At 35.8% G+C, this 24,251-nt stretch overlaps 1 protein-coding gene and 1 long non-coding RNA gene across 3 annotated transcripts; one reads left to right on the top strand and one right to left on the bottom strand.

Annotated features, from left to right (window-relative positions):
• Positions 1-113: 113 nt before the first annotated feature.
• On the bottom strand, positions 114-14,538 carry LOC114213496 (protein NipSnap homolog 3A). 2 transcript variants are annotated; one of them, XM_028108729.2, is made up of 6 exons: positions 14,292-14,531; positions 10,567-10,777; positions 8,417-8,575; positions 6,768-6,917; positions 1,045-1,131; positions 114-952 (listed from the first exon to the last, which is right to left on the bottom strand). In XM_028108729.2, the coding sequence occupies exons 1-6, from the start codon at positions 14,349-14,351 to the stop codon at positions 876-878; spliced, it is 744 nt and encodes a 247-aa protein (XP_027964530.1). In that variant the 5' UTR covers positions 14,352-14,531; the 3' UTR covers positions 114-875. The 2 variants fall into 2 exon arrangements, with proteins under 2 accessions (XP_027964530.1, XP_087875016.1); XM_088018890.1 differs by lacking the exon at positions 114-952 and adding an exon at positions 2,319-2,400 and having other exon boundaries at positions 14,292-14,538.
• Positions 14,204-23,713, top strand: LOC114213499 (uncharacterized). The gene is made up of 3 exons (XR_003610222.2): positions 14,204-14,387; positions 22,916-23,042; positions 23,632-23,713. It is a non-coding gene; the product is annotated as an uncharacterized LOC114213499 (long non-coding RNA).
• Positions 23,714-24,251: the final 538 nt, after the last annotated feature.

Raw genomic sequence — 24,251 nt, 5'->3', positions numbered from 1 at the left:
TTAATACTTACCATAAAGACAGTATATTTATTACTGTCTCATTACCTTATAGTAACACAATAGTTCCAGGTAAGAGGATACAAATATAAAACACAATAAAAAGAATCAGAATGTATCTGTAGGCTTTTATTAGGGCAAACATTTCCATAACCATAAATGTCTCATTATCACAGATAGATTGTACCAAGTATCTTTGTTAAATAGTAATCCAAAGTGAAGTAAAAGTTAGTAAAATAAATTGTAAATGAAGACATTTCAGCATATAAACCAATCAGTCTTCAACAGTTTTTAATATGAGGATCTAATAACATTATTTTCCACATAAGTAATTATTAATGTAAAAACCAAAATTAATAGAGATGATACAGATGATATTGTACTTTTCCATAATAAACATGTTTAATATTTTTATGAATCCCATTTAGTATTACAAAATAAACTTTACTGGACAAAAACTTTTAAAATTTCAGAAAAATAGACATGAAAAGTTTGACAATGTATATAAATAGTTTAGAAATATTATCATAGGCATGGAAATGTGACAATTATTTCAACATAAGGAAATGCTATAAAAGCAGAGGGTTGTCAAAACAGTACAAGAGATATTCTGAAACAAATGAAAAATCAAGATCTTGTAGGAATGACAACAATTTTTAATGTATGACAAATACTGAAATGCCAAAGGGAAAATGAACAGAACTATTTCCTTGTGGTGGTGACAGTGGACAGAGACAGCTTTTAAAAATGCAAAGGACATAGCAAATTAACTTACCACCTCCTTCATATAAAAATGAGAATCTCTTGGGAGAGTTTAAGTACCATTAGCAGACACATCTTATAGCAGTTAATGCAATGCTTCGTATTTCAATGGAAAACTATTTCAATGGTGAAAATGACATAGGAATCAGAAGCATATTCTTCTGAGACTCAAGGAAGTTAACACTTTCCCGAACTGGAAAAAAACATTTCATAAGAAGGCATATAAAGTTATTGACTGAATCAAATTTGTGGTTCGAATACTTCATGCCTAGTGAAATAGCTTACCAGCTGCCACAACCCTGGGATCCTCATGAGACTGATGTCTCCCAGCAGCACGACTGTCTGCACTCTCATTCCACCAAAGAACATGAACTGCAGAAATAAACCAAAAACAGCGTCTAAAGACTATGGCGTTACTACAAGTAAGAAATACAGAAGAATTAATCAGAAACATTAAGTCTTGTTCTTTAGATCAAAATAGTGGATATCAAAAAGGTAAAATTAAGTATGTTTAGTAATAAGATTTCAGAGGGGGTCAGAGATTTGGGAGAGAAATTTATAAATTAATCAAACTGGTTTTATAGATGAAGAAACAGAAGGCTGGAAAGGGAAAGTAAATAACACACTAAACACAATTAATCTATAATGAGGCTTCATGACTTTCTAATACATTTTATTTTATTTAAAAAAGGAAGATTATAAAAGAATTGTGTTTACTACTGAAAATCTTGAAGATATGAAGAAGCAAATTAAAAGTAGCATAATTTTAACCACCTCGGGAGAACCTCTATTGACATTTAGCACATTTCCTTTAAACAAATGAGTAAAATCAAATTAGGGTCATACTATATATTACACTTACCAGATTTTTAAAAATCGACAATGCATATTTCCCATGGCAGTAACTTTAATTTTTAATGGCTACGGGAATTCCTCCCTATAGATATAAGAACTTTTTATCCAAGCCCCTGACCGATTAGATTAATATTGTAATATTTTTTTGAAATAGGGAATAAATGTTTTTGTGCATATTTTACAAATTTTTAATAATTCCGATGTAAGATATGTTAGCTGTATAGGAAAATGTGGATAAAAAGAGAAAAGAGGAGTCATTTCTATACCACGTAGAAAAAAGGCCACTTTTGTATTTGCTGTATCTCTTTCCATGTTTATGTGTATATATATGTGTTTTTATGAATATATATTTATACACACATAAACATGTAAGTTTATGGTTATATAAATACATGATGTAGATACATATATTTTTTCTGGATAGTCTGCATATTACATAAAAATATTTCTTTATTGTAAATAATACTGAGAGAATCCTCATTAGAGCAGTGTCTGCATATACATCTATAATAGTAACAAAGCTGATGACAACTACTACTAATATTTACTGGGTGTTGATTATGTGCCAGACCTGGTTTTAAGCATTTTGCATATATTAACTCATTTAGTCTATTCAGTCTTCATAATAATTTTAGGTGGTAGATTATTAGTATTATCATTTTATGGATGAGGAAACTAAGGCACAGTGAGGTTAAGTAACTTACCCAGGGTCACAAAGTTATAAGTGGTGAAGCTGGGATTCAAACCCAGGCAGTCTGGATCTGAATATTTTCTTAATATAAATTCCTAAAATTTAAATTGAGAGAACCAAAGAGTTTATCATATATATATATATATATATATATATATATACATATACATATACATATACATATATATATATCTCCACACTTACAAATATACAGTGTATATGTTATACACTGTCCTCCAGATACGAAGTACTGATTTATACTCAGCATATTACCATTCTTCTAGTACACTAAGAATGGATTAAGATTAAAAAGTGTGTGTACACACACATTTTCTTCTCTTTAAGATTTATTTTAGCACACACGTGCATGAATAGAGGGAAGGGCAGAGGGTGAGGGAGAGAGAGAATCTCAAGCAGACTCCCCGCTGAGTGTGCACCCCAGTGCAGGGCTTAATCTCATGACTCATGAGATCAAAACCTGAGCTGAAATCGTAAGTTGGACACCTAACCGACTGAGCCACACAGGTGCCCCAAGATTACACTGTGTGTATACACATTTTCAATAATTTTTTCTTGCAAAAGTTATACATGTCCTTTATAGTAAATCAGAAACTTAAAAAACCTTTAATCTCATTATTTAAATATGGCTATATATTTTATGTCATTTCCAAATTTCCTTCTTGTATAACTAAACCCACCTACATATCCGTGCATATTTCCTTAATATTAGCAAAAATAATTTAAAAAATTAAGGCTTTTTGCCCAAGGCAGCCCCAGACTGGCCTCCTAACAACACAGGAACCAAACCCTGCCCACAACTAGCAAAAAGCACCATTGCAGGCAACTGGACTGAAGGCAAATGTGGTTCAGTCACAATAGTAAGGTGTATGCAACACACATAGGAGACACTGTGGAAGGGCCAGGTTCTGGTGAACAGGAGACACTGCACTGCACTACATGACAGAGCACTACATGAGCTCTTCTTCATAAGGCCATTACTTGCCTAACACATAGAAGCAGACACAGAGAGTTAGAAAAAATGAAGACACAGAAGAATATGTCCCAAATGAATCAACAGGACAAAATCCAGCAGAACAAAATGAAACAGAGATAAGCAATATACCTGATAGAGAATTTAAAGTAATGATCATAAATATATTCACTGGACTTGAGAAAAGAGTGGAGGATCTCAGTGAGACCCTCAAAAGAGATGGAAAATATAAAAAAGGACCAGTGAGAGATGAAGACCTCTGTAAGTGAAATTAAAAAATACAGGGAATATATAGTAGATTAGAGGAAGCAGAAGAATGGAGCAGTGAGCTGGACGACTGTAATGGAAAGCAATCAAGCTGAACAGGAGAAAGAGAAAAGATTAATTAAAAAAATGAGAATAGGTTAAGGGAACTCAGTGACACCATCAAGTGTAGTAACATTCACATTACAGGGATCCCAGAGAAAAGAGAGAAAAGGGGCAGCAAATTTATTTGAAGAAATAATAGCTGGAAACTCTGGAGAAGGAAACAAATCCAATTCAGGAGGCACAGAGAGTCCCCAACAAAATCATCCCAAAGAGGTCCAAAATATATAAAAAACCTATATAACTCAACACCCCAAAAAACAAATAATCCAATTAAAAAATGGGCAGAAGACATGAATAGACATGAATTTCTCCAAACAAGGCATACAGATGGCCAACAGACACATGAAAAGATGCTCAAAATCACTCATCATCATCAAAACAAATCTAAACCACAATGAGATATCACCTCACATCTGTTAGAATGGCTAAAATAAAAAACACAAGAAACAACTAGTGTTGGTAAGGATGTGGGAAAAAAGGAACCCTCGTGTGCCACTGGTGGGAATGCACACTGGTGCAGCCACAGTGGAAAACAGTATGGAGGTTCCTCAAAAAATTAAAATAGAATTACCATAGGATCCAGTAATTATACTACTGGATATTTACCTGAAGAATATGAAAACATGAATTTGAAAAGATATATGCACCCCTGTGTTTACTGCAACATTAATTATAGTAGTCAAGATATGGAAGCAACCCAAGTTCCATTGATAGAGGAATGGATAAAGTAGTTGTGGGTGTGTGTGCGCGCGCATGTGTGTGTAGTGGAATATTACTCAGCCATAAAAAAGAAATCTTGCCACTTGCAACATATGGATGGATATAATGCTAAATGAAATAAGTCAATCAGGGAAAGACAAATACCACATGATTTCATTCATAATGGAATTTAAGAAACCAAACAAAGAAAAAAAAAAACCCTGACTCTTAAATATAGAGAACCGTTGGTTGCCAGTGGGAAGGTGGGTGGAAGGGTGGGTGAAATAGGTGAAGGGAATTAAGAGTACACTTATGATGAGTACTGAGTAATGTATAGAATTGTTGAAGCACTATACTGTACACCTGAAATTAATTAAACACTGTGTTACTTATACTGAAATTAAAAAAATAAATGAAAAATTTAAAAAAATGTCAAATACAAACAGAGAAGCCTTTTTATTTATATTGCCAATTTTTTTGAGGGAAGATGAAGCACATATGAACCCTACTCATTTTTCTCTGACCTATCTAATATTGTATCTATATAATGTATCCTTATTAGGTAAAAACTGGCATCTCATTATTGTTTTAATCTGAATCTTCTTTAATATATTTTTGGTAGTCATCTGTGTCTACCTTTGTAGAAGTATGTATGTATGTATTTATTTTTTGCTTTTTGATTTCATTCAAGGTATTTTGAGAGGCACAAAGCTTGAGCTTTGTATAATAAAATCATTCTTTTATAATAAAATTATTTTTTCCCCTCAGTTTCTTCATGGCTTAGAAATATTGTTTCCATACACATTGTTAAATAAATTCATCTGTATTTTGTTTTAGTAATTGTATGAATTCAGTTTTCTAATTGAAATCCATAATCCAGGGGTGCCTGGATGGCTCAGTTGTTAAGCGTCTGCCTTCAGCTCAGGTATGATCCCAGGGTCCTGGGATTAAGCCCCGCATCAGGCTCCCTGCTTAGCGGGAAGCCTGCTTCTCCCTCTCCCACTTCCCCTGCTTGTGTTCCCTCTCTTGCTGTGTCTCTCTTTGTCAAATAAATAAATAAAATCTTAAAAAAAAAAAAGAAATCCATAGTCCATCTTGATTTTATTTTAGCATATGGTGTGAGATAGGCATCTACAATTTTTTTCTCCTCTTCATATATTTTCCAATTTGAATATACATCTATAACATGTATATTAGTAGAAGTTGACTTTCTGAGCAATGATTAGCTCAGTTTGGGATATGTCCAGTGGACATAAAGTGGAGAAGATGAAGAGGCAACCGGATATTACAAGTCTTTCAAATATTCATTAGCTATTCTTAGTCATTTATCCTTTCAGATAAATTTTACAAATATTTTTCAGAGTTTGCCACAAGAAAACTCTCTGAAATTCTGATTGGAATATCTTTCAACTTAAAAAAATTAAATATTCCAAATAGATATTTTATTAAATAAATTGATAAACCATTATTCTTTTTCTTTGGGCTTGTCCATGTTTTTAATATTTATAACAATTACATATTACTTTTTTACCCATGAACAATCTTTCTACCCCAAGTAATGTTATCTAAAAAAAAAAAAAAATCACAGGGGCACCTGAGTGGTGCAGTCAGTTAAGTACCCGACTCTCGGTTTTGGCTCAGGCTTGACCTCAGGGTCTTGAGATTGTGCCTTCTTGGGCTCCACACTCAGTGTGGAGTCTGCTTAAGATCCTCTCTCCCTCTGCTCCTCCCCACCGCTCTCTCTCTTGCATACATGTGCTCTCCTCTCTCAAAATAAACTTTTAAAAAGAATTACAAGAAGCACAAACTTCCAGTTACAAGATAAATAAGTTTTGGGGATGTAATATACAACATGAAGACTACAGTTAACAATTCTATATTGTATATTTGAAAGCTGAAAGAGAGTAGATCTTAAAACTTATCATAAGGAGAAATAATTTGTAACTGTGAGGTGATGGCTGTTTAACTAAACTTATTGTGGTGATCACTTTACAACATATAAATAAATCATTATGTTGTATACCCTAAACTTATATGTCAATTATAGCTCAATAAAACTGTGAAAAAAGGAAAAAAAATCATTAAAAGTACATTCAGAGGAAAATAAGGTGATGAAAGAAATAGGTGACTTTTTCAGGTTCCTTCCAGTATTTACAAGTTTATCATTTTGATATATCAGGGAAATGAACAGTTCAGTATTTAAAAAAAACTTTATAAGGTGAATAACATTCTAAATAAGATGTAAAACAGGTTTGCTCAACCCTTAAAATTACAAAGCTAAAACTTGGGCAATAAAAAGCAAAATAAACCCCATAATGAGAACAGAGACAAACTGACAAAAAGAACTTAATGTGGATCACCCATATATTTTGCAATTTCATAAGAAGAAATGGACAACTGTACCTCTGTTGAGCACCCCATATTCTGCATGGAACACTCCAACTAGTTTTGTGTAGCCTCGATTGATATGAGTATGAACTGCCCTTTTAAATGGATCACCCCACAGAGCTGGCCCACCAGGTTTCATTTGAAAAGTAGCTAGTTCATAGATTCCTAGAATGGGGAGAAAAATAATTATTTTATAGAACACATTCAAGAAATTTCCAATCATGTTTAGTTTGGTTCCAGTGGAAGGGTAACTACATATGTAGATTTTGAGGATCATACCCATATACATGTTAACATGTTAGACATATTTACTAATAATTTGCATTGTTTTTCTTTGCTTTTATGTTTAGAAAGTCCTTGTCCTAGTTTAAGGGTCAGTTGTTAAACTTATCATACAGAACAGACAAAAATGGATGGACTCTACAGTTAATATATTATCTATTTTTAATCTATAAAATTTGTCAATAAAAGAATTTATAATGTAATAGTATTTTTTAGTTGCCTGAGTCTATACTTTTATAAAAGAAATGAATAAGGTATTTCCAGTCTCTTATAGTTCCATTCTGTTTACCAATTTCTACTAACTTATCTCTCTATATAATTTCCCCTCTAAGATTCCATATCCAACAGGAACAGCAAGCAAATAATGAACCTGAGGTGACTGTCTCTGAGTTCTGAGGAAAAAAATAATTCTAAAGGAGATGGTTTTATTATTCCTAAATATCCATGTAATTACTTGAAAAGCATTTTACCTTCTGCATGGAAGTAGAGGCTAGGTGAAGAGAAGGAAACCAGGGGACAAGTAGATTTAGAAAGTAAAAGAAAAACATGCAAAAGTTACCGAAGAATCATGAATAACATAGAGGAAAAGAACTAAGATTTGATACTTTGAGAAGCCAACTAGTTCATTTAGTTAGTGCTGAAAGCTGAGGGGGAGCTAAGAGGATAAGTTTCTAAGTAAGATTTTTCAAATCTCTTATAATCTAAAATGCACTACGAAGTTGGGAATAATGGGGGAAATAAAACATTTAAATTAGTTTATGCTTTTGCTAATCTGACCTTTGTTTAAAACTGGATTGAGGTAATTTCTTTAAGTCAGCAAGAAGTAAAATCAGCAAGAAGACAAATCTTTAGGAATTACTTTCAAACTGAGAAATAAGAAAGAGGAAGACATGAAAGTTAGACTACAGTAATGCGGCTCGGCAGTTCCAGTTAATTCATTCCCCTAGTCAATTTTATAAGCAAATATATACTTAAGATTTAAGATTAGTTGTAGTTTATGGAAAAACTTTTATATTTAAAAGTTTATATTATTTTCAAATTATGACAAAGTATCACATACTATCCCTCACCTACCCACAGATGTGTTCTCTGCTCTGAAGGCCCAACTTCTCAACCTTTACTGACCATGTCAACTTTTTCTATAATATAGCTAAGATTTAAGAATCAATAAGATACCAATAAGGAAAAACACTTCATTATTCAATGGTCATTTTTTTTAAAGATAAGCTAAGAGCACCAATTTATTTTTATCTGAACAATCAACAGATGTTCCTATATTAAACAAAGATTAACTTCTTTGCCAGTAGAACTTGAGTTTTTATAGCTTAAAATCTTTAATTTTTTCTCTAGCAGAATTCAGTGACTAAGAGGGGGCGACTTGCCTTCTTTTGGAGGCTTTTCTAGTTTGCACCATGGTACCAGATAAGTAATCTCACTCTCCTGTTTATCAATAAGAGCCAAATTTGGAATGAGGTACTGTTCTTGCCATTCCTTATCTTTGGCCAATGCTTTCCGAACTTCAGTTCGATGAGCAAAATTATCTATGGGAAAAGAAAGAGCAAGAAAACCAAAAATTATTGATTTAAAATCACCTGTACTTTTTCTGGGTTTCATTCAATCCACCAAGCGTTCATCAAGGGCACAGGACACCGTATTATATCACTGGAGATAACATATAGATGTGACATCAGTCCCCAAGTTTTTCATGGCCTGAAAGGGCAGTAGAAATGTCAAAAACTAATGATAATGTCATACAGTGGGCTTTATAGGCTCCACCACTTAATAGGCAGTCGTGTGACTTAGGTTAAGTTATTAAATCTTTCTGTGCCTACTTCTTAACTCTGTAAAATGGGGATAATGATATAATGTCTCCCTCTAGGGTTGTTAAGATTAAATGAATTAGTACACAACAGTTTTTGGCACCTCGTTAGAACTCAATATACATTAACTATTCTTATTAATTTAATTGAGGCATTTAAATTATAGCAGCAGTTTAGAGTATTTTTCTGTGGTGGTGGTGGTGGTGGGTGATCAGGTCAAGATATACCTTGAATTACATTTAACGTGAGTGAAATTAAGATGCACTTTGACAGCTGCTGCTTTGAACTAACAGCTTCCAGAGAAATAGTGCTGATTCTCTGTCATCCCTTCTTTTTTTTTATTTATTTTTAAAAAATATTTGACAGAGAGATAGAGAACACAAGTAGGCAGAGTGGCAGGCAGAGGGAGAGGGAGAAGCAGGCTCTCCGCTGAGCAGGGAGCTGGACGTGGGGCTCGATCCCAAGACCCCAGGATCATGACCTGAGCCGAAGGCAGCCGCTTAGCCAACTAAGCCACCCTGGCGCCCGTCATCCCTTCTTTTTACTCAGTACTATTTCTCTTCTCTTTGTTTCCCAAACAAGTACATATATTTGCTAACATATGGGCCCAGTACTACATTTAACTATTAGGGCCTCGCAAGACGAACGGTAAAATAGTTTTCTATGGCTTATGCTGAGGATAAGGAATAACATCTATCTTAGAGCTTAAGTAAGTTTTATCAGGACTGTACTAGCAGTTTTGTTTTTTTCTTTTTTTAACTGGGATATGATTCAACTGGCGGTGCATTAAAGCATAAGTTGTGTTTTTATGGGGTTTGTTCTACTACAGTTGGGAAAACCTTTAGACTATGGACATGCTAAGTACAGAATGAGCACTTTTCATGTTATTTTATGATTATTAACTTTGGACACTGAGGACCAAATACTAAATGAAATTATTAAAAGTTTTTGGATATCATGATGTGTACTACAGTAGACTTCAGAAAGATTAAACAATGGAGTAACAAACATTCTGGGGATTCCAGGAACCATACTCCTTCCTCTACTAAACCAGGGATTGATCAGCTTCAGTATGGAAAGAACTCTAATTCCTTTTCCTTTACTTCCCTAAACTAGTGTCATGAGAGTGAATTCCTTGAAACTCTGGGGGTACAGAAATAAAACAAAAGTGGTCCGAAACCTGACAGATTTATTATATCTTACAGAAGGGTGAGGGCTTTGAAGTTTACTATCATCTCCTATTAACTTCTATTTCACTAAAGCCTCTAGAGATTTGAATGATGTCTGTTAGAACACTGATATCGAGCTATAGCTTCAGTAAAAAAAAAAATTCTACTCCTCTTTTATCATCTTAACCCACTTGGGTTCTTGCAATCACTGCTTTAAATTTTTCATAAACCATCTTTACAATAAGCTATTCTTAACTTTTCCTAAGAATTAAGTGTGGTTCATAATTTTATGACTTGAAATCTGAGATGCCATTTTCTCACTATCACATTCTCATATGCTAATAAACGTTTCCAGCAATGGGTTACTACAGGTATACCACTGGGAGGCATAATCCCTGAATTTTTTTGGTATTGCTATTTAAAGGTTTTACTTCACCTGTATGTATTTATAGTAATGTAGATCCAAGAACTAAGTCACTAAGTCGTGGGTAACATCTAACAGAATGAAAATCTGTACTGAATACTTAAGCTGATGACTCATACCATACTTCCAAATATGAAACACTTTATTCATTCTGCCTCCAAATTCTACACTCCAGTATCCAACCAATTCAGAGTGAGCTGTCCGAAGATGAATGTTTTTCTTAGTATTTTCCAGGAACTCATTCATCTTTGAGGGCTTAAGATAATAGGTACGAAATTCATAGAGTGTTCCATCGTATTGTCTGGGGCCTGTAGCAAAAGATGAGCACACCTAAAGAAAGATAAGGCAAATTTAAATATTTTGGGAAAGTAGGGTTTATAATATCATGTTACAACCAAATCTGAGTCTGAAAACAAGGGACACTCAGTAGACTCACAATCTGTACTCTGTGGTCCTTTCTCCACAGATAATTTGTTTAGAGAGGTATCAGTAAAGAAAACTACTTTTAAGTATTCCAAATATATAGCTACTATGTCCTTGTAGGTAGTCTACCTCTAGTTGCTTTTTCATGAGAAGTTTCTTCTAAGAAGCCACTGGGGCAATTTCTTTACCCAAAAACTACAATTAGGATCCTAATAAGTTTTGCAAATAGTTTAAATATCCCTTATTTAGTCAATAGTGTATGTATGTGTTAGAGTTAAACATTAAAAACAATTTTATAAAATATATAGTATTTTGGCTAGCACAATGGAAATGTGTTTACTAGCAGAAAATTCTTTTCTTTTCTTCCTTTCCTCTTTCCCTCCCTTCCTTCCTTCCTTTTTAGGTTCTTAAAACAATGGAAATTGCTGGTCAGGTCAAAGTATTTCCCAAATTCAATGAAGTAAACCATTGGTCAAAAAATAGGATAGAGGGGCACCTGGGTAGCTTAGTTGGTTAAGCGCCGAGTTCTTGATTGCCACTGAGATTATGATCTAGGGTTGTGAGATCCCTGCCTCCAGCTCTGTGCTGAGCATGGAGCCTGCTTAACATTCCCTCTCCCTTTCCCTCTGCCCCTCCCCACTGTGCTCTCTCTCTCTTAAAAAAATAAAAATAGGATAGAAATCTAACTAATGTAATAGGAAACTATGACCTATCCAATTGCATTGTAATGTAGTCATAGGATGTATAAAGCTAGAAAAAGGAAAAAAAAGTCAATGAGTCACAATTGTCTTGAGTCAGTATGTTTTTTTTTTAATTTTTTAAAAAAGACTTTATTTTTCCATTTATTTGAGAGAGAGTGCACATGAGCCAGGGGTGGGGGTGGGGGTGGAGAGGAACAGAGGGAGAGGGACAAGCAGACCTGTGCTAAGGGCGGGAGCCAGAGGTGGGGTTAGATCCCAGGACCGAGATCCTGACCTGAGTTGAAACCAAGAGTTGGGACACTTTAGCCACCTGAGCCACCCAGGTACTCCTGAGTCATTATGTTTTTAATTATAGATGCAGTCTGAAGAAGGGCATTTAACCCACCCAGTTATACCATGTTAATGGAAATACTTTTTAAGAACCATTAGTTCCTTTTGTAATAGTCATATGTTCACTATGTAAATTTCTAATTTGGGTCTCTGAGTGAACTGAACTTTCAGTGGGAAATGCTTTGCCAGGAATTATCCTGTGTATATGTGTTTATATGTGTAAATGTACACACAGATATATGTATATAAACACAGACACACTCATATGGTATTCTAGTTTACAAATCCATCTTACATAAGTTTGATTAGCACGTGCATATTTCCTAAACCTGATTACACCCAGCATAATCTATTATAACAGTTTTCATACCTATAAAGCTATGGATGAATTTTGGGCTTATGCTGACTACCTGCTCCAACAATCAAAAGCAGTATGCTTCTTGCTCTGACATATATTTTTTTTTACAAAGCAGAATAGTATATGTATTTTACTTGTGTATAAGACTGAATTATAATCATCTATCTTGAGCTCATTCCATTCATGTCTATGATGAGTTATATTCTTATTGTCTGATTGACATTTGCCATCAAAAACAATTGCAGCCCCTATGTTTGGCAAACATTCTTTTTTGTGCCATTATACTACTCTAATAACAAAATGCTATGCAAATGAAAACTGCCTAATATTTATAGCTTAAAAATATTATAAGTAAAATATAAATGTATCAAAAATAGGCCAATGGGGTACTTGTGACAATTGCTTTTAAGTTGTTTTTCAGGGAATTTGTATTTGGGGAACAAAATAAGTGATCACAGGCACACATTTTTATTACCTTTTGCAGAAGAGTATAATAGGAAAGCTCAGGGAGAGGTTAACAGCAATGAAGCAATAAGATGTGTACGTGTGTGGAAAGGGGTAGGTGATTTTTGTTGAGGGACACCAAAACTATGCAACCACAATACAGGACTAGTACGCTAGGGAAGGAAACATGAGTGCTTTAGGCTCCCTAATCTCCAAAGAAAGGCTCATTTTCCTTGGCACTGACTTCCAATTCCAATGAGTCACAATTGTCTTGAGTTACTATGCTTTTTAAATTTTTTTTAAAGATTTTATTTATTTATTTGAGAGAGCGAATGAGAGAGAGCGAGAGCGAGCATGAGGGGGGGAGGGTCAGAGGGAGAAGCAGACTCCCCGCTGAGCAGGGAGCCGGATGTGGGACCGGGGACTCCTGGATCATGACCTGAGCCGAAGGCAGTCGCTTAACCAACTGAGCCACCCAGGTGCCCTTTTTTTTTAATTTTTAAAAAAGATTTTATTTATCCATTTATGTGAGAGAGAGAGAGAGAGAGAGTGCACATGAGCCAGGGGTGGGGGTGGGGGTGGGGAGGAGCAGAGGGAGAGGGACAAGCAGACTCTGTGCTAAGGGCGGGAGCCAGAGGTGGGGTTAGATCCCAGGACCCTGAGAATATAACTCATCATTGGAATTTTTTCCAATTAGAACAACTGGCTGACATTTAATAATCAAAGTTCAGAGTAAAGTTGTAAGGAATAACTCTTGGCCCTGCCCCAGTAGAGTGTCAATCAGGAAAGATTAAGACTGGATTGCTAATCTTGGGTTAATGGGTCATCGCTGGTTCCTCAGTCTTAAGCAGAGTCAGTCTGTAGAGTAGGTTCATCCCCTTTCTCTTATACCCTTCGAGAAAAGTACAAGCCTCAATATCAAAGGAAAAATTCTGTAGATTCACAGAATAGGCCAAATCCCGACAGTTAAGGCTGAATCACAAAAATCTACTGTGTGCTTTTCTCATCTAAGGTTAAGTGAGGTTACCATCCTGTTTGCTACGAGCTTCCTGGCCCTGCCTGGCTCGGCCACCGCCCGCACGAGGCAGTCGGCCGCTGGGCAGGATGCTCCACCACTGGCACCCTGGCCCTCCTCTTCAAGGTTCTCTGCAAAACGCTCAGAAGTTGTGTACGTTTTATTTAAACGGGGGAGGCCTGTTCTTTCGCCAACGGCTGGTTGACCTATTTCTCTTCTACCTTCTGTCTGGAGGGTACGATGGCTTGTCAAAGGACAAAATTAATAGGAACGTTCGACCAGCAAGCACCAGGCACTGGCCCCAACGTAGCAAACGCAGCAGCTGGAGCGATCTGCGCCCCGCTTCCTCCCTCGCGTTCTGGAATGCCCCGCCTCCGGGTCTGGGACCGCCACTATAACTTCCGCGGCGGCTCCATCCCGCAAGCTGCACGGGCGAACGGCCTGCGCGCACGCGCGGCACTCGCAAGTCTGGGCGAGCAAATCGGGTAGCGCATGCGCGGGGCGACGAGCTCCCAGCTGACGCCCGCTCCCCTCCCCCAAGGCACGGTTTGGGCGCGTCTCCGCGGCGGGTACCTGAGGCGCAAGCTTCCGCGCAGCCAGAGCCCTAGTCAGGCCGCTTCGGAGGACGAGCATGGCGGGGCTTCGAGCGCTGGGAAGGCCAGCCAGCCGGTACTCTTTCTTAGATTCCCCCTGTTAGGGCTTACCCGCCTGGAAAAGAGCAGCGACTGGACTACGGGCGGACGCAGGCTGGGGCGGGACTCCGCGGCGTGAGCTCCGCCTCTGGTGCCGGGAGGCGTGGCGGCACCGCCCCGACTGCTCGCGTCCTCCGGGGCCCCGCGCCCGGCGCGTTTGGGCGGCACGTGCGCTTTGGTCCTCCGTTTGTTTCCTCAGACGTGCTTACCCAACGTCAGAGGGGACGTTAGGATTGGCAGAAGGCGGGGATCGTTCCTGTGCCACCTTTCTGAGCCCATCACCTCGTCTCCATGCGCAGTCGCGCCAACAGTTCTTAAGAGTTCGTGTGCAGAATGCGAGTGTGTTTGTCTTTGCGAAGGGAGTATGATGCGTGCACGCGTAATGCTGTGCATTTAAAATCGTGGAGGTTTTTGCCCTGGTTAATCGTTAGTCGGGGTGATTTACATAAAGACCAGGAGCCTTCACTTTTCCTCATGAAGTGCATCCTCTTTCCCTAATCGCCACCCCAGCATGGCCTCCTAAGGCTTCTAATAATTTATATTGTATTTCTCAGGAGCTCAGAGGAATGAGGGCGCTGAACCAGACGTGAAAAAAGTAAAAGTTAAACATACACTGTTTAAAACTAGATAATTCTGTAAACCTTAAAAGCAAAACAGCTGACTTCTGATCTAGTCAGTAGTCCCTGTCTCTGGTTATTGGTCACCAAAATAAAACCTTCAGCATTTCAAGCTGTTTCTTCTAATGCCTGTTTGTATATTTTTAAATAATAGGCATTTTCTGCTATTTCTTGATTTTTTTCAGTTATAGGTAGTATCTGTTGACTTTTATGCAGGAAGAGGATTTAAGTCTCTTATGTACCACTCCATCAAAATAATTTTCCTTCCAGCGTCTAATGCTTATGTTAAAAATAGTTAATTGATTTCATTAATTTACCTTATCTACGTTATGTTAATGTTAACATTCTTGTTAATTACATTATTGCAGACATTAATATCATATTACTTACATTATTAGGACCAGGGAATTAGTTGTACCTTGTGCAAAGACTTTTCAATGATCTATTCAGCAGAAAGTAGATTTTTAAAAATTATAATTCCAGAAGGGATGAGTCAGTTTTTCTGGATGATGGCATCCATTTCTAACTAATGTAGAGAAAACAAAGCATCATCTGTACCCAGACTGGATCTTTAATGTTTAAATTTATTTTCTTAGCTTTTATCCCCTCTTGAATTAACTAACTCATTGGCTCATTCAACCCATATTTGTTAAATTTCTTTTATGTTTCAAGCACATTTGCAGTAACTGGGGTACAGAGTTGAACAAAAGGTAGAGTTCTTGTCCTCTTAGAACTTAAAGGTTAGGGAAACAAACAAATGAGACAATATGTCCAAGATTAATCAATACTATGAAGAACAAAGTAAGATCTGAAGAATAGAAAGTGTTGGAGGGAGGTAGCAGAGACTTAGCTGTTTTATCATTATCCATTCTCCTTCAGGCCCCCCTTTTTAAAAATTTGCAGTAGAAACTATGCAGCTTGGTGCAGTCATGTGACTAAGTCCTGGGCAGTGCATTTATTTAGAGCATTAATGACTTAACTGTAAGTGATCTTAAGCAGTGTAGGGGGGATGGTTCTCCTCTTTGGCCCTTTCTTCTTTCTGCATGCTGAAATGTGGGTATAATCGGAAAATCTCTTGGACTGTGTGGTAGAAGCCACATGCTGGAGATGGTGGAACAAGAAAGAAGCCTAGGTTCTGACACCAGGGAACACCATCCTAGGAGCTGTGGACTGCCTATCTCTGGACTTATTTTACAAGAGAAATCATCTTCTAGTTTAAGCTACTGCTATATGGCTTAAACCTATAACTCATCAATAGCAGGGTGACTATTTTTTTTTTCTCTCTCTCTCATTTGTTTCTCTTATTTTCTTTATACCTGTCATTTACTAATCACCAAATTCTTTGCCAAAAGTATACATTTTTTTTCTCAATGTGATTAAAACCTATTAATCAGCTTATCAGTTTCATCTAATAGAGTTTTCTGTTGGGAATTCATTGTTCTCTTGCTCCAGTGTGGACTAGTTGCTCTCTAAGGTGGCATGGTAGTACTTCTGGGATCTCCTTTCACTAACATCCTGGAGAATATAATTTGCCTTGTCTCGACCTCCTGTTTTCAGGATCTTGTCTTTTTTTTTTCCTCCTAATTTTAGGAGAGGGTACATGGGAATTAAACTTTTGAGAACTTCATCTCCAAAACGGTCTTTAATCAACCCTCTTAATTTATAGTTTGGTTGGGTATAAAATTCTACATTGGCATTAATTTTTCCTCATATTCTTAAAGGTAATGCTTCATTGCGTTATAGCTTCTAGTGAAAAATTTTTGTCACTCTGATTCCTGATTTTTTTTGTATGTGACTTGTTTCTCTCTGGAAGCTTTTATGTTTTCTCATTTTTCCTGATTTTCTGAAATTTCACAGTAATATGCCTTGGAATAATTTTTTTCCCCATCTATTATTTCAGTAGACCCTCTCCAATCTGGAAACTCTTAAGTTATGAAAATTTTATTGTTTCATGACCTTTGTCTATCAGCTTATATTTGGAGTGAGACAAAAAAAATTTTGAAAGCTCTATGAGTGTGGGTAGGTCTTGTTAAGTAATGGACTTTACTGTGATGTGACCTAACTGGACCTTCAGTGTACTTCCCTCACCTCAGCTGTTATGGTCTGTCAGTTATTTCTCTTGTCTAGTAAGATTTCCCCTGCAAAGAAACTTTCAGTGTTCCATCTGTGAGGAATGATCTTTATTGCCAGGTTCCTGAGGTTGAGGAGAGAAGGAGGCCAGAGATCTCAATATTGGTAGTATCTTTCAGGAATATATTAATTAGCATAGGCGAATTAGCTTTTACAAATTAACACCAAAGGTATATTATGACTCAAACTTATTTTTTGTCAGAATCCAAAGTGAGCTCTCCTAGTATATAGGTAGCTCTTCTATACATGTTGAATTGAGGACACAGATTTCTTTCACTTTGTGGTTTTGCCATTCCCTAGAACCTCATCATTAAGTGCTCCTAGCCAGCAGAAAGCTAGAACTCCCAAGAAGATCTTCTAAAAGGAAAATGCTTATGAGATAGGAGTAAAATTCACAGCTATAACTTAGAGATAGATGAACATTGTTAAGTGATATCAAGTGCCTAAGACAATCTCCTATTCAATTTCTCACAGGCTTTAATTATCTTCAAAATGCTGTAAATTAAGCTTTATCTACCTTTTTTAAGTGAGAAAGGTAAGACTCAAAGAGATTAAATAATTTCCCCAGATTCACTGATGCTAAGTGAACCAGCCAGGGTTTAAAGGCAGATTGTAAAACAAATTCAGTCTACCATTTATTTTTATTTATATTTTCTTTATATATATATATTTATTTTATGTTATTTCATCATGAAAAATATACTCTTTAATCCCCATCACCTATTTCACCCCCGCCCCCCCATCCACCTCTCTTCTGGTAACCTTCAGTTTGTTCTCTATAGTTAAGAGTCTGTTTCTTGTTTTGTCTCTTTCTCTCTTTTTTCCTTTGCTCATTTGTTTTGCTTAAATTCCTCGTATGAGTGAGATCATATGGGATTTGTCTTTCTCTGACTTATTTCACTTAGCATTATCCTCTCTAGCTCCATCCATGGTCATTGCAAATGGCAAGATTTTATTCTTTTTATGGCTAAATTATATTCCATTTTGTATATATACCATATCTTCTTTATCCATTCATCTATCAATGGACACTTGGGCTCCTTCCACAATTTGGCTATTGTAAATAACGCTGCCATAAACATACGGTGCATGTATCCCTTTGAATTAGTGTTTTTGTATTTTGGGGGATAAATACCCAATAGTGTGATTACTGGATTGTAGGATAGTTCTATTTTTAATTTTTTGAGGAACCTCCATACCGTTTTCTACATTGGCTGCACCAGTTTGCATTCCTTTTTTCCCACACCCTTGCCAATACTTGTTGTTCCTTGTGTTTTTTATTTTAGCCATTCTAACAGATGTGAGGTGATATATCATTGTTTAGATTTGCATTTCCCTCCTGATGAGTGATGTTGAGCATCTTTTCATGTGTCTGTTGGCTATCTGGATGTCTTCTTTGGAGAAATGTCTGTTCATGTCTTCTGCCCATTTTTTTAATTGGAGTATTTATCTTTTGGATGTTGAGTTGTTTAAGTTCTTTGTATATCTTGGATACTAACCCTTTATTGCTTATGTTATTTACAAATATCTTCTCCCATTCAGTAGGTTGTCTTTTGATTTTGTTGATTGTTTCTTTCGCTGAAAGCTTTTTATTTTGATATAGTCCCAATAGTTTATTTTTGCTTCTATGTCTCTTGCCTCAGGGGATCTATGTAGAGGAATGTTGCTATGGCCAATGTCAGAGAATTACTGCCTGTGCTGTCTTCAAGAATTTTTATGGTTTCGGTTCTCACATTTAGATCTTTAATCTGTTGAGTTTATTTTTGCGTATGGTGAAAGAAAGTGGTTTAGCTTCATTCTTCTCATGTGGCTGTCCAGTTTTCCCAACACCATTTGTTGAAGAGACTCTTTCCCATTGTATATTCTTTCCTCCTTTGTTGAAGATTAATTGACCATATAATTGTGCATTTATTTCTGTATGTTATATTCTATTTCATTGATCTATATGTCTATTTTTATGTCAGTACCATTCTGTTTTAATTACTGCTGTTTTGTAATATAACTTGAAATCTTCAGTTGTGATACCTCCAGTTTTGTTTTTGGTTTTTCAGATTTCTTTGGCTTTCTAGGTCCTTTGTGGTTCTATACAAATTTTAGGATTGTTCTAGTTCTGTAAAAAATGCTGTTGGTATTTTGATAGGGATTGCATTAAATCTGTATATTGCTTTGGGTAACATAGATATTTTAACAATATTTGTTCTTCCAACCCTTGAGCATGGAATGTCTTTCCATTTTTTGTATTGTCTTGAATTTCTTTCACCAGTGTTTTTTAGTTTTCAGAGTACAAGTCTTTCACCTCTTTAGTTATGTTTATTCCTGGATATTTTATTATTTTTGGTACAATTATAAATGGGAATGTTTTCCTAATTTCGCTTTCTGCTGCTTCATTATTAGTGTATAGAAGTACAACAGATTTCTGTTCATTGGTTTTGTGTCAGTTTACTGTAATTATTTATGAGTTCTAGTTTTTTTGTTTTTTGTTTTTTTGGTGGAGTCTTTAGGACTTTCTATATATAGTATCATGTCATCTGCAAATCATAAGAGTTTTACTTCTTCCTTACCAATTTGGATGCCTTTTATTTGTTTTAGTTGTCCAATTGCTGTGGCTGGGACTTCTAGTTCTTGATGTTGAATCAAGTGGTGAGAGTGGATATTCTTGTCTTGTTCCTGACCATAGAGGAAAAGCTCTCAGTTTTTCCCCATTAAGGATGATGTTAGCTGTGGGTTTTCCATAAGTGGCCTTTATTATGTTGAGATATATTCCCTCTAAACCTACTTTGTTGAGGGTTTTTAATCATGGATAGATGTTGTACTTTGTCAAAAGCTTTTTTTTGTGTCTGTTGAAATGATCATATGATTTTTATCCTTTCTGTTATTAATGTGACATATCACATTGATTGTTTTGCATCCTGGGAATAAATCCCACTTGATCATGGTACATGATTGTTTTAAAGTATTGTTGGATTCAGTTTGCTCGTAATTTGTTGAGGAGTTTTTCATCTATATTAGTGAGAAATATTGTCCGGTAGTCCTCTTTTTTTGTGGTGTCTTTATCTAGTTTTGGTCACAGTGATTCTAGCCTCATAGAATGAATTCATAAGTTTTCCTTCCTTTTCTATATTTTGGAGTAGTTTGAGAAGAAAAGGCATTAACTTTTCTTTAAATATTTGGTAGAATTTGCCTATGAAGCTGTCTGGTCCTGGACTTTTGTTTTTTGGGAGTTTTTTGATTGCTGATTCAGTTTCATTGCTGGTAATTGGTCTTATCAAATTTTCTATTTCTTCCTACTTTATTTTTGGTAGGTTATATATTTCTAGGAATTTGTGCATTTCATCTACATTGTCCAATTTGTTGGCATATAGGTTTTCATAATATTCTCTTAGAATTTTTCATATTTCTGTGGTGTTGTCATTTCTCCTCTTTCATTAGTGATTTTATGTGTTTGGGTCCTCTCTTTCTTTTATGAGCCTGGCTAGAGATTTATCAATTTTGTTGACCTTTTCAAAGAACCAGCTCTTGATTTCTTCAATCTGTTCTGTAGTTTTGTTTTTTTTTCTTAGCTTCTATATCATTTATTTCTGCTCTACTTTTTATTATTTCCTTCCTTTTGCTGGGTTTTGGGTTTGTTTGTTTTTCTTTTTCTAATTTCCTTGGGTGTCAGGTTAGGTTGTTAATGTGAGATTTTTCTTGCTTCTTGAGTTAGGCCTGTATTGCTATAAACTTCCATCTTGAACCACTTTTGCAGCACCTCAAAGATTTTGGACTGTTGTGTTTTTGTTTTCATTTGTTTCTGTAATTTTTATTTCTTCTTTGCTTTCTTGGTTGACCCATTCATTGTTTAGTAGTATGTTATTTAACTTCCATTGCATTGTGGTCAGCTAAAATTCATGGTATGACTTTGATTTTTTGAATTTGTTGAGATTACCATTTTTTTACTTTTATTTTTCTTTTAAAGATTTATTTATTCATTTGAGAGAGTGTGAGTGTGATCTGGGGGAAGGGCAGAGGGAGAGGGAGAGAGAGAATCTCAAGCAGACACTCCACTAAGCACGGAGCCTGATGGAGGGCATGATCTCAGCACCCTGAGATCATGGCCTGAGCTGAAATCAAGAGTTGGCCACTCAACCAACTGAGCCACCCAGGCACCCCAGTACAAAAGTATATGTAATGTATCTTTAATGTATCTACATTTTAAAGAAAATCATAAAATGAGCATCTCTGCCCCTGCCACCAAGCTTAGGGAATAAAATATTTCCAGCAACCTAGAAGCTCAATTCATGGTCTTTCCTGGTACCATTTTCTCTATAACATCCTGATCTCCCTGAATTAACCATGATCTCCTCTGATCTCCCTGAATTAACCATGATCTCAAATTTTGTGTTAATCATTACACTTTAAAATTTACATTTGTAAATAATACACAAGATATTGTTTTGGTTTGTCTATTTTAGACATTTCTTTAAATGGAATCAGATTTTTAAAAATTTTGTTACATAATTCTTAGCTTTAACTTTAGGCTTTTTGAAAATCACCCATTTTAATATAGTTGTAGTAATTAATTTCTGTGTTCCTTACTATTCCATTCCTTAATTTATTTGTCCATCTGACTATATGGGCAAAGCTGTTTTTCTTTGTAGATGTTTCCAGATTCCAGTGGAAGTATTTTTTCAGGGCAGGCATTCTAAATCTTTTTTGTGTCTTAAAACCCTTTGGAAATCTTGTGAGTCTATAGTCTCCAGATGTTTTTATTATATTTTTTATTTTATTTTTAAAAAAGATTTTATTTATTTATTTGACAGAGAAGGAGAGAGAGAGAGAGATCACAAGCAGGGAGAGCAGCAGGCAGAGGTAGAGGGAGAAGCAGGCCCCCTGCGGGGCAGGGAGCCCAATGCAGGGCTTGGGGTCCTGGGACCCCAGGACCATGATCTGAGCCAAAGGCATTTAATTGACTGAGCCACCCAGGAGCTCCCTCCGGATGTTTTTAAATGTATAACAAATGAATAGGGTTATAAAGAAAATAAATTATAAATTACAAAAAAAGAGATACAAAGAAAACAAACTTATACAATGTTATATGTCAGTTATATCTCAAAAAAGCTGGAAAACATAAAAGCAAATCTTCAAAAAGAAATAGGCATAGTTCTTTATTAGAGTACCAAGTAGCAAGATCTGTCAGTAGATATGAGATATAATTTTGAATTAGTGATAAACATATAAGAAATTTTGATCTGTTAATGGAACTTGAAAATATCTATGATTTTTATTGGTTACAAAGTCTCTATCTTGCTAATAATATTGTGATATGTACAAAAAAACTGATTTGTTGCTTACATTCATATTCAAAGGAAATGCTTATTTTCAGTTAGAAGTTGGTGACATTAAAGGTGTACATTTTTTCATCCAAGTTATCAGGCCCTCTGAATTCTGTACCTAGACACCTTTAGGATCTGTGTACTAGAGGTTATGAACCACTGCTCTAGTTTATATACCTAGGAGTGAAACTGCTGGATCATAAGATATGTGCATATTTAGCTTTACTAAACAGTGCCAAACTGTCTTATAAATTTATACCCTTAACCACAGTGTATGAGGTTTTTCTGACCAGTTTATAATTATTGCTCATTTGGTTTAGTGAGTATAAAGATGCAGTTTTCATCTCGTGTAACAAATAGGTATCAATTTAAGGGTGGAAGAAATTATATGAGGTGGCAAAGGTAACAGTTCACTTGATGGTATTCCTGCATGGTTTTGTCCAAAGGTCCAGCTCATGCAGATCTACAGAAGGAAGGAGGAGAGGTGGATCGAATGCTGTCCCCGCTGAGTAGGAAAGAGGCAGTAGCTCTACATATAAACTCTAGATGCTTATATTTTGGTGACATTCCTGGGTAAGTACTTTTCTTTGTGCTATTATATTCTGAGGCCACTAGATGGTGGTATAGACTACTTTTACTTAATTCTCAAATTGTGCCATTTTTGTTGTAATTTTTGAGTTCTGTAACTTAAGAAATAGAGTGGAGTTAATTTACCATTCTTTTTTTTCCATATGGGATTATGTATTGGAGAGAAAAACTTTAGTGAATATGAATTACCATCATAACTTTTATTAATTGCTTTATTAATATAAATAAGTGGTAATAATGTATCAGTTAAGTTTTCAAAATGTTCCTTAACAAGTATCCTGCTCATATCAATGAATACTATTAAGCACCTCTTGTGTGTTGAGCATTGGATTAGATGCTGTGGGGAAGAAGGACTGGATGCCTCTCCTTGAGCTTGTGAACATGTCTTGATATTTCTGTATCAGCCTCTTTGCTGCTAGTCTAATTAGAATAAGTAGCAGGAAAGATTTGTGAACAGCTCAATATTAAATATAGTATGAATTTATTTAATGTTTCTATTGATAAAGTGAATTGTTTTTATTACTGAAACATATAAATGTGAGTTTAATATAATACCCATTATATTCCTTTTTAGATACATTAGTGGACGCAATGTTTTGCAGTTGAAAGTGAAGTGAAGTACCAGTGATATTTTAAAACCTTTTATTAATAAATGCAATTATTTTCTAAAATAGGCTTTGCAAGTCTATTGCTTTGAATAATCCTTGTGCCTCACAACTGTAGTTGGGGAGAAATGTTATGAGGGAAGTATTTATGGACCTTTTGCTGTATGTTTTAGATTTTTATTACTAAATATGGCTAGTTTCTTTCCTCGGTGTAAGTTGAAACACCTTTTAGCTTTAGGCACTTGTGGTACTTTGTGACACATCTTTTTTCATGAAGTTCCTCTCCAAGTGAACACCAATTATCTAGTGCTCTCCGATGTATTTCTCTTCACCTCCACAAGTTGTCATAGATACTTACTAGCTGAGTAATTAATTTACTTTTTGATCTGTTTTGGCTTTGCTTGACTACTATTGATTGTTTTTTCAGAATCTTTATAATTTTTTATGTTTCATTTATCCTCAATTTGTATTAAGGGCCAGAGCATTAATGCAAGGGTCTTGCAGGCTGTGTCCAAACACTGGGGGCCTGTTTTCTCTTCTGTCCCTTGTTAGGTCTTTCAGGATATGGTTTAGGATTTTCCGAAAGATC

Source organism: Eumetopias jubatus, unplaced genomic scaffold (assembly GCF_037043125.1).
Source record: "Eumetopias jubatus isolate StellerSeaLion01/CBP00866 unplaced genomic scaffold, mEumJub1_p1.0 scaffold_15, whole genome shotgun sequence".
Lineage (NCBI taxonomy): Eukaryota > Metazoa > Chordata > Mammalia > Carnivora > Otariidae > Eumetopias > Eumetopias jubatus.
This window is presented reverse-complemented; position numbering and strand designations above follow the sequence as displayed.

What these genes read in the sequence shown, in the direction of transcription:
- LOC114213496 (XM_028108729.2), bottom strand. Translation starts at nt 14,351, where the DNA reads ATGCTCGTCCTCCGAAGCGGCCTGACTAGGGCTCTGGCTGCGCGGAAG. An exon ending in ATATGGGGTGCTCAACAGAG is followed by an intron (nt 1,132 to 6,767) that starts GTACAGTTGTCC and finishes TTATTTCTGCAG; the next exon opens with TTCATGTTCTTTGGTGGAAT. An exon ending in TCCCAGGGTTGTGGCAGCTG is followed by an intron (nt 953 to 1,044) that starts GTAAGCTATTTC and finishes GTTTTTTTCCAG; the next exon opens with TTCGGGAAAGTGTTAACTTC.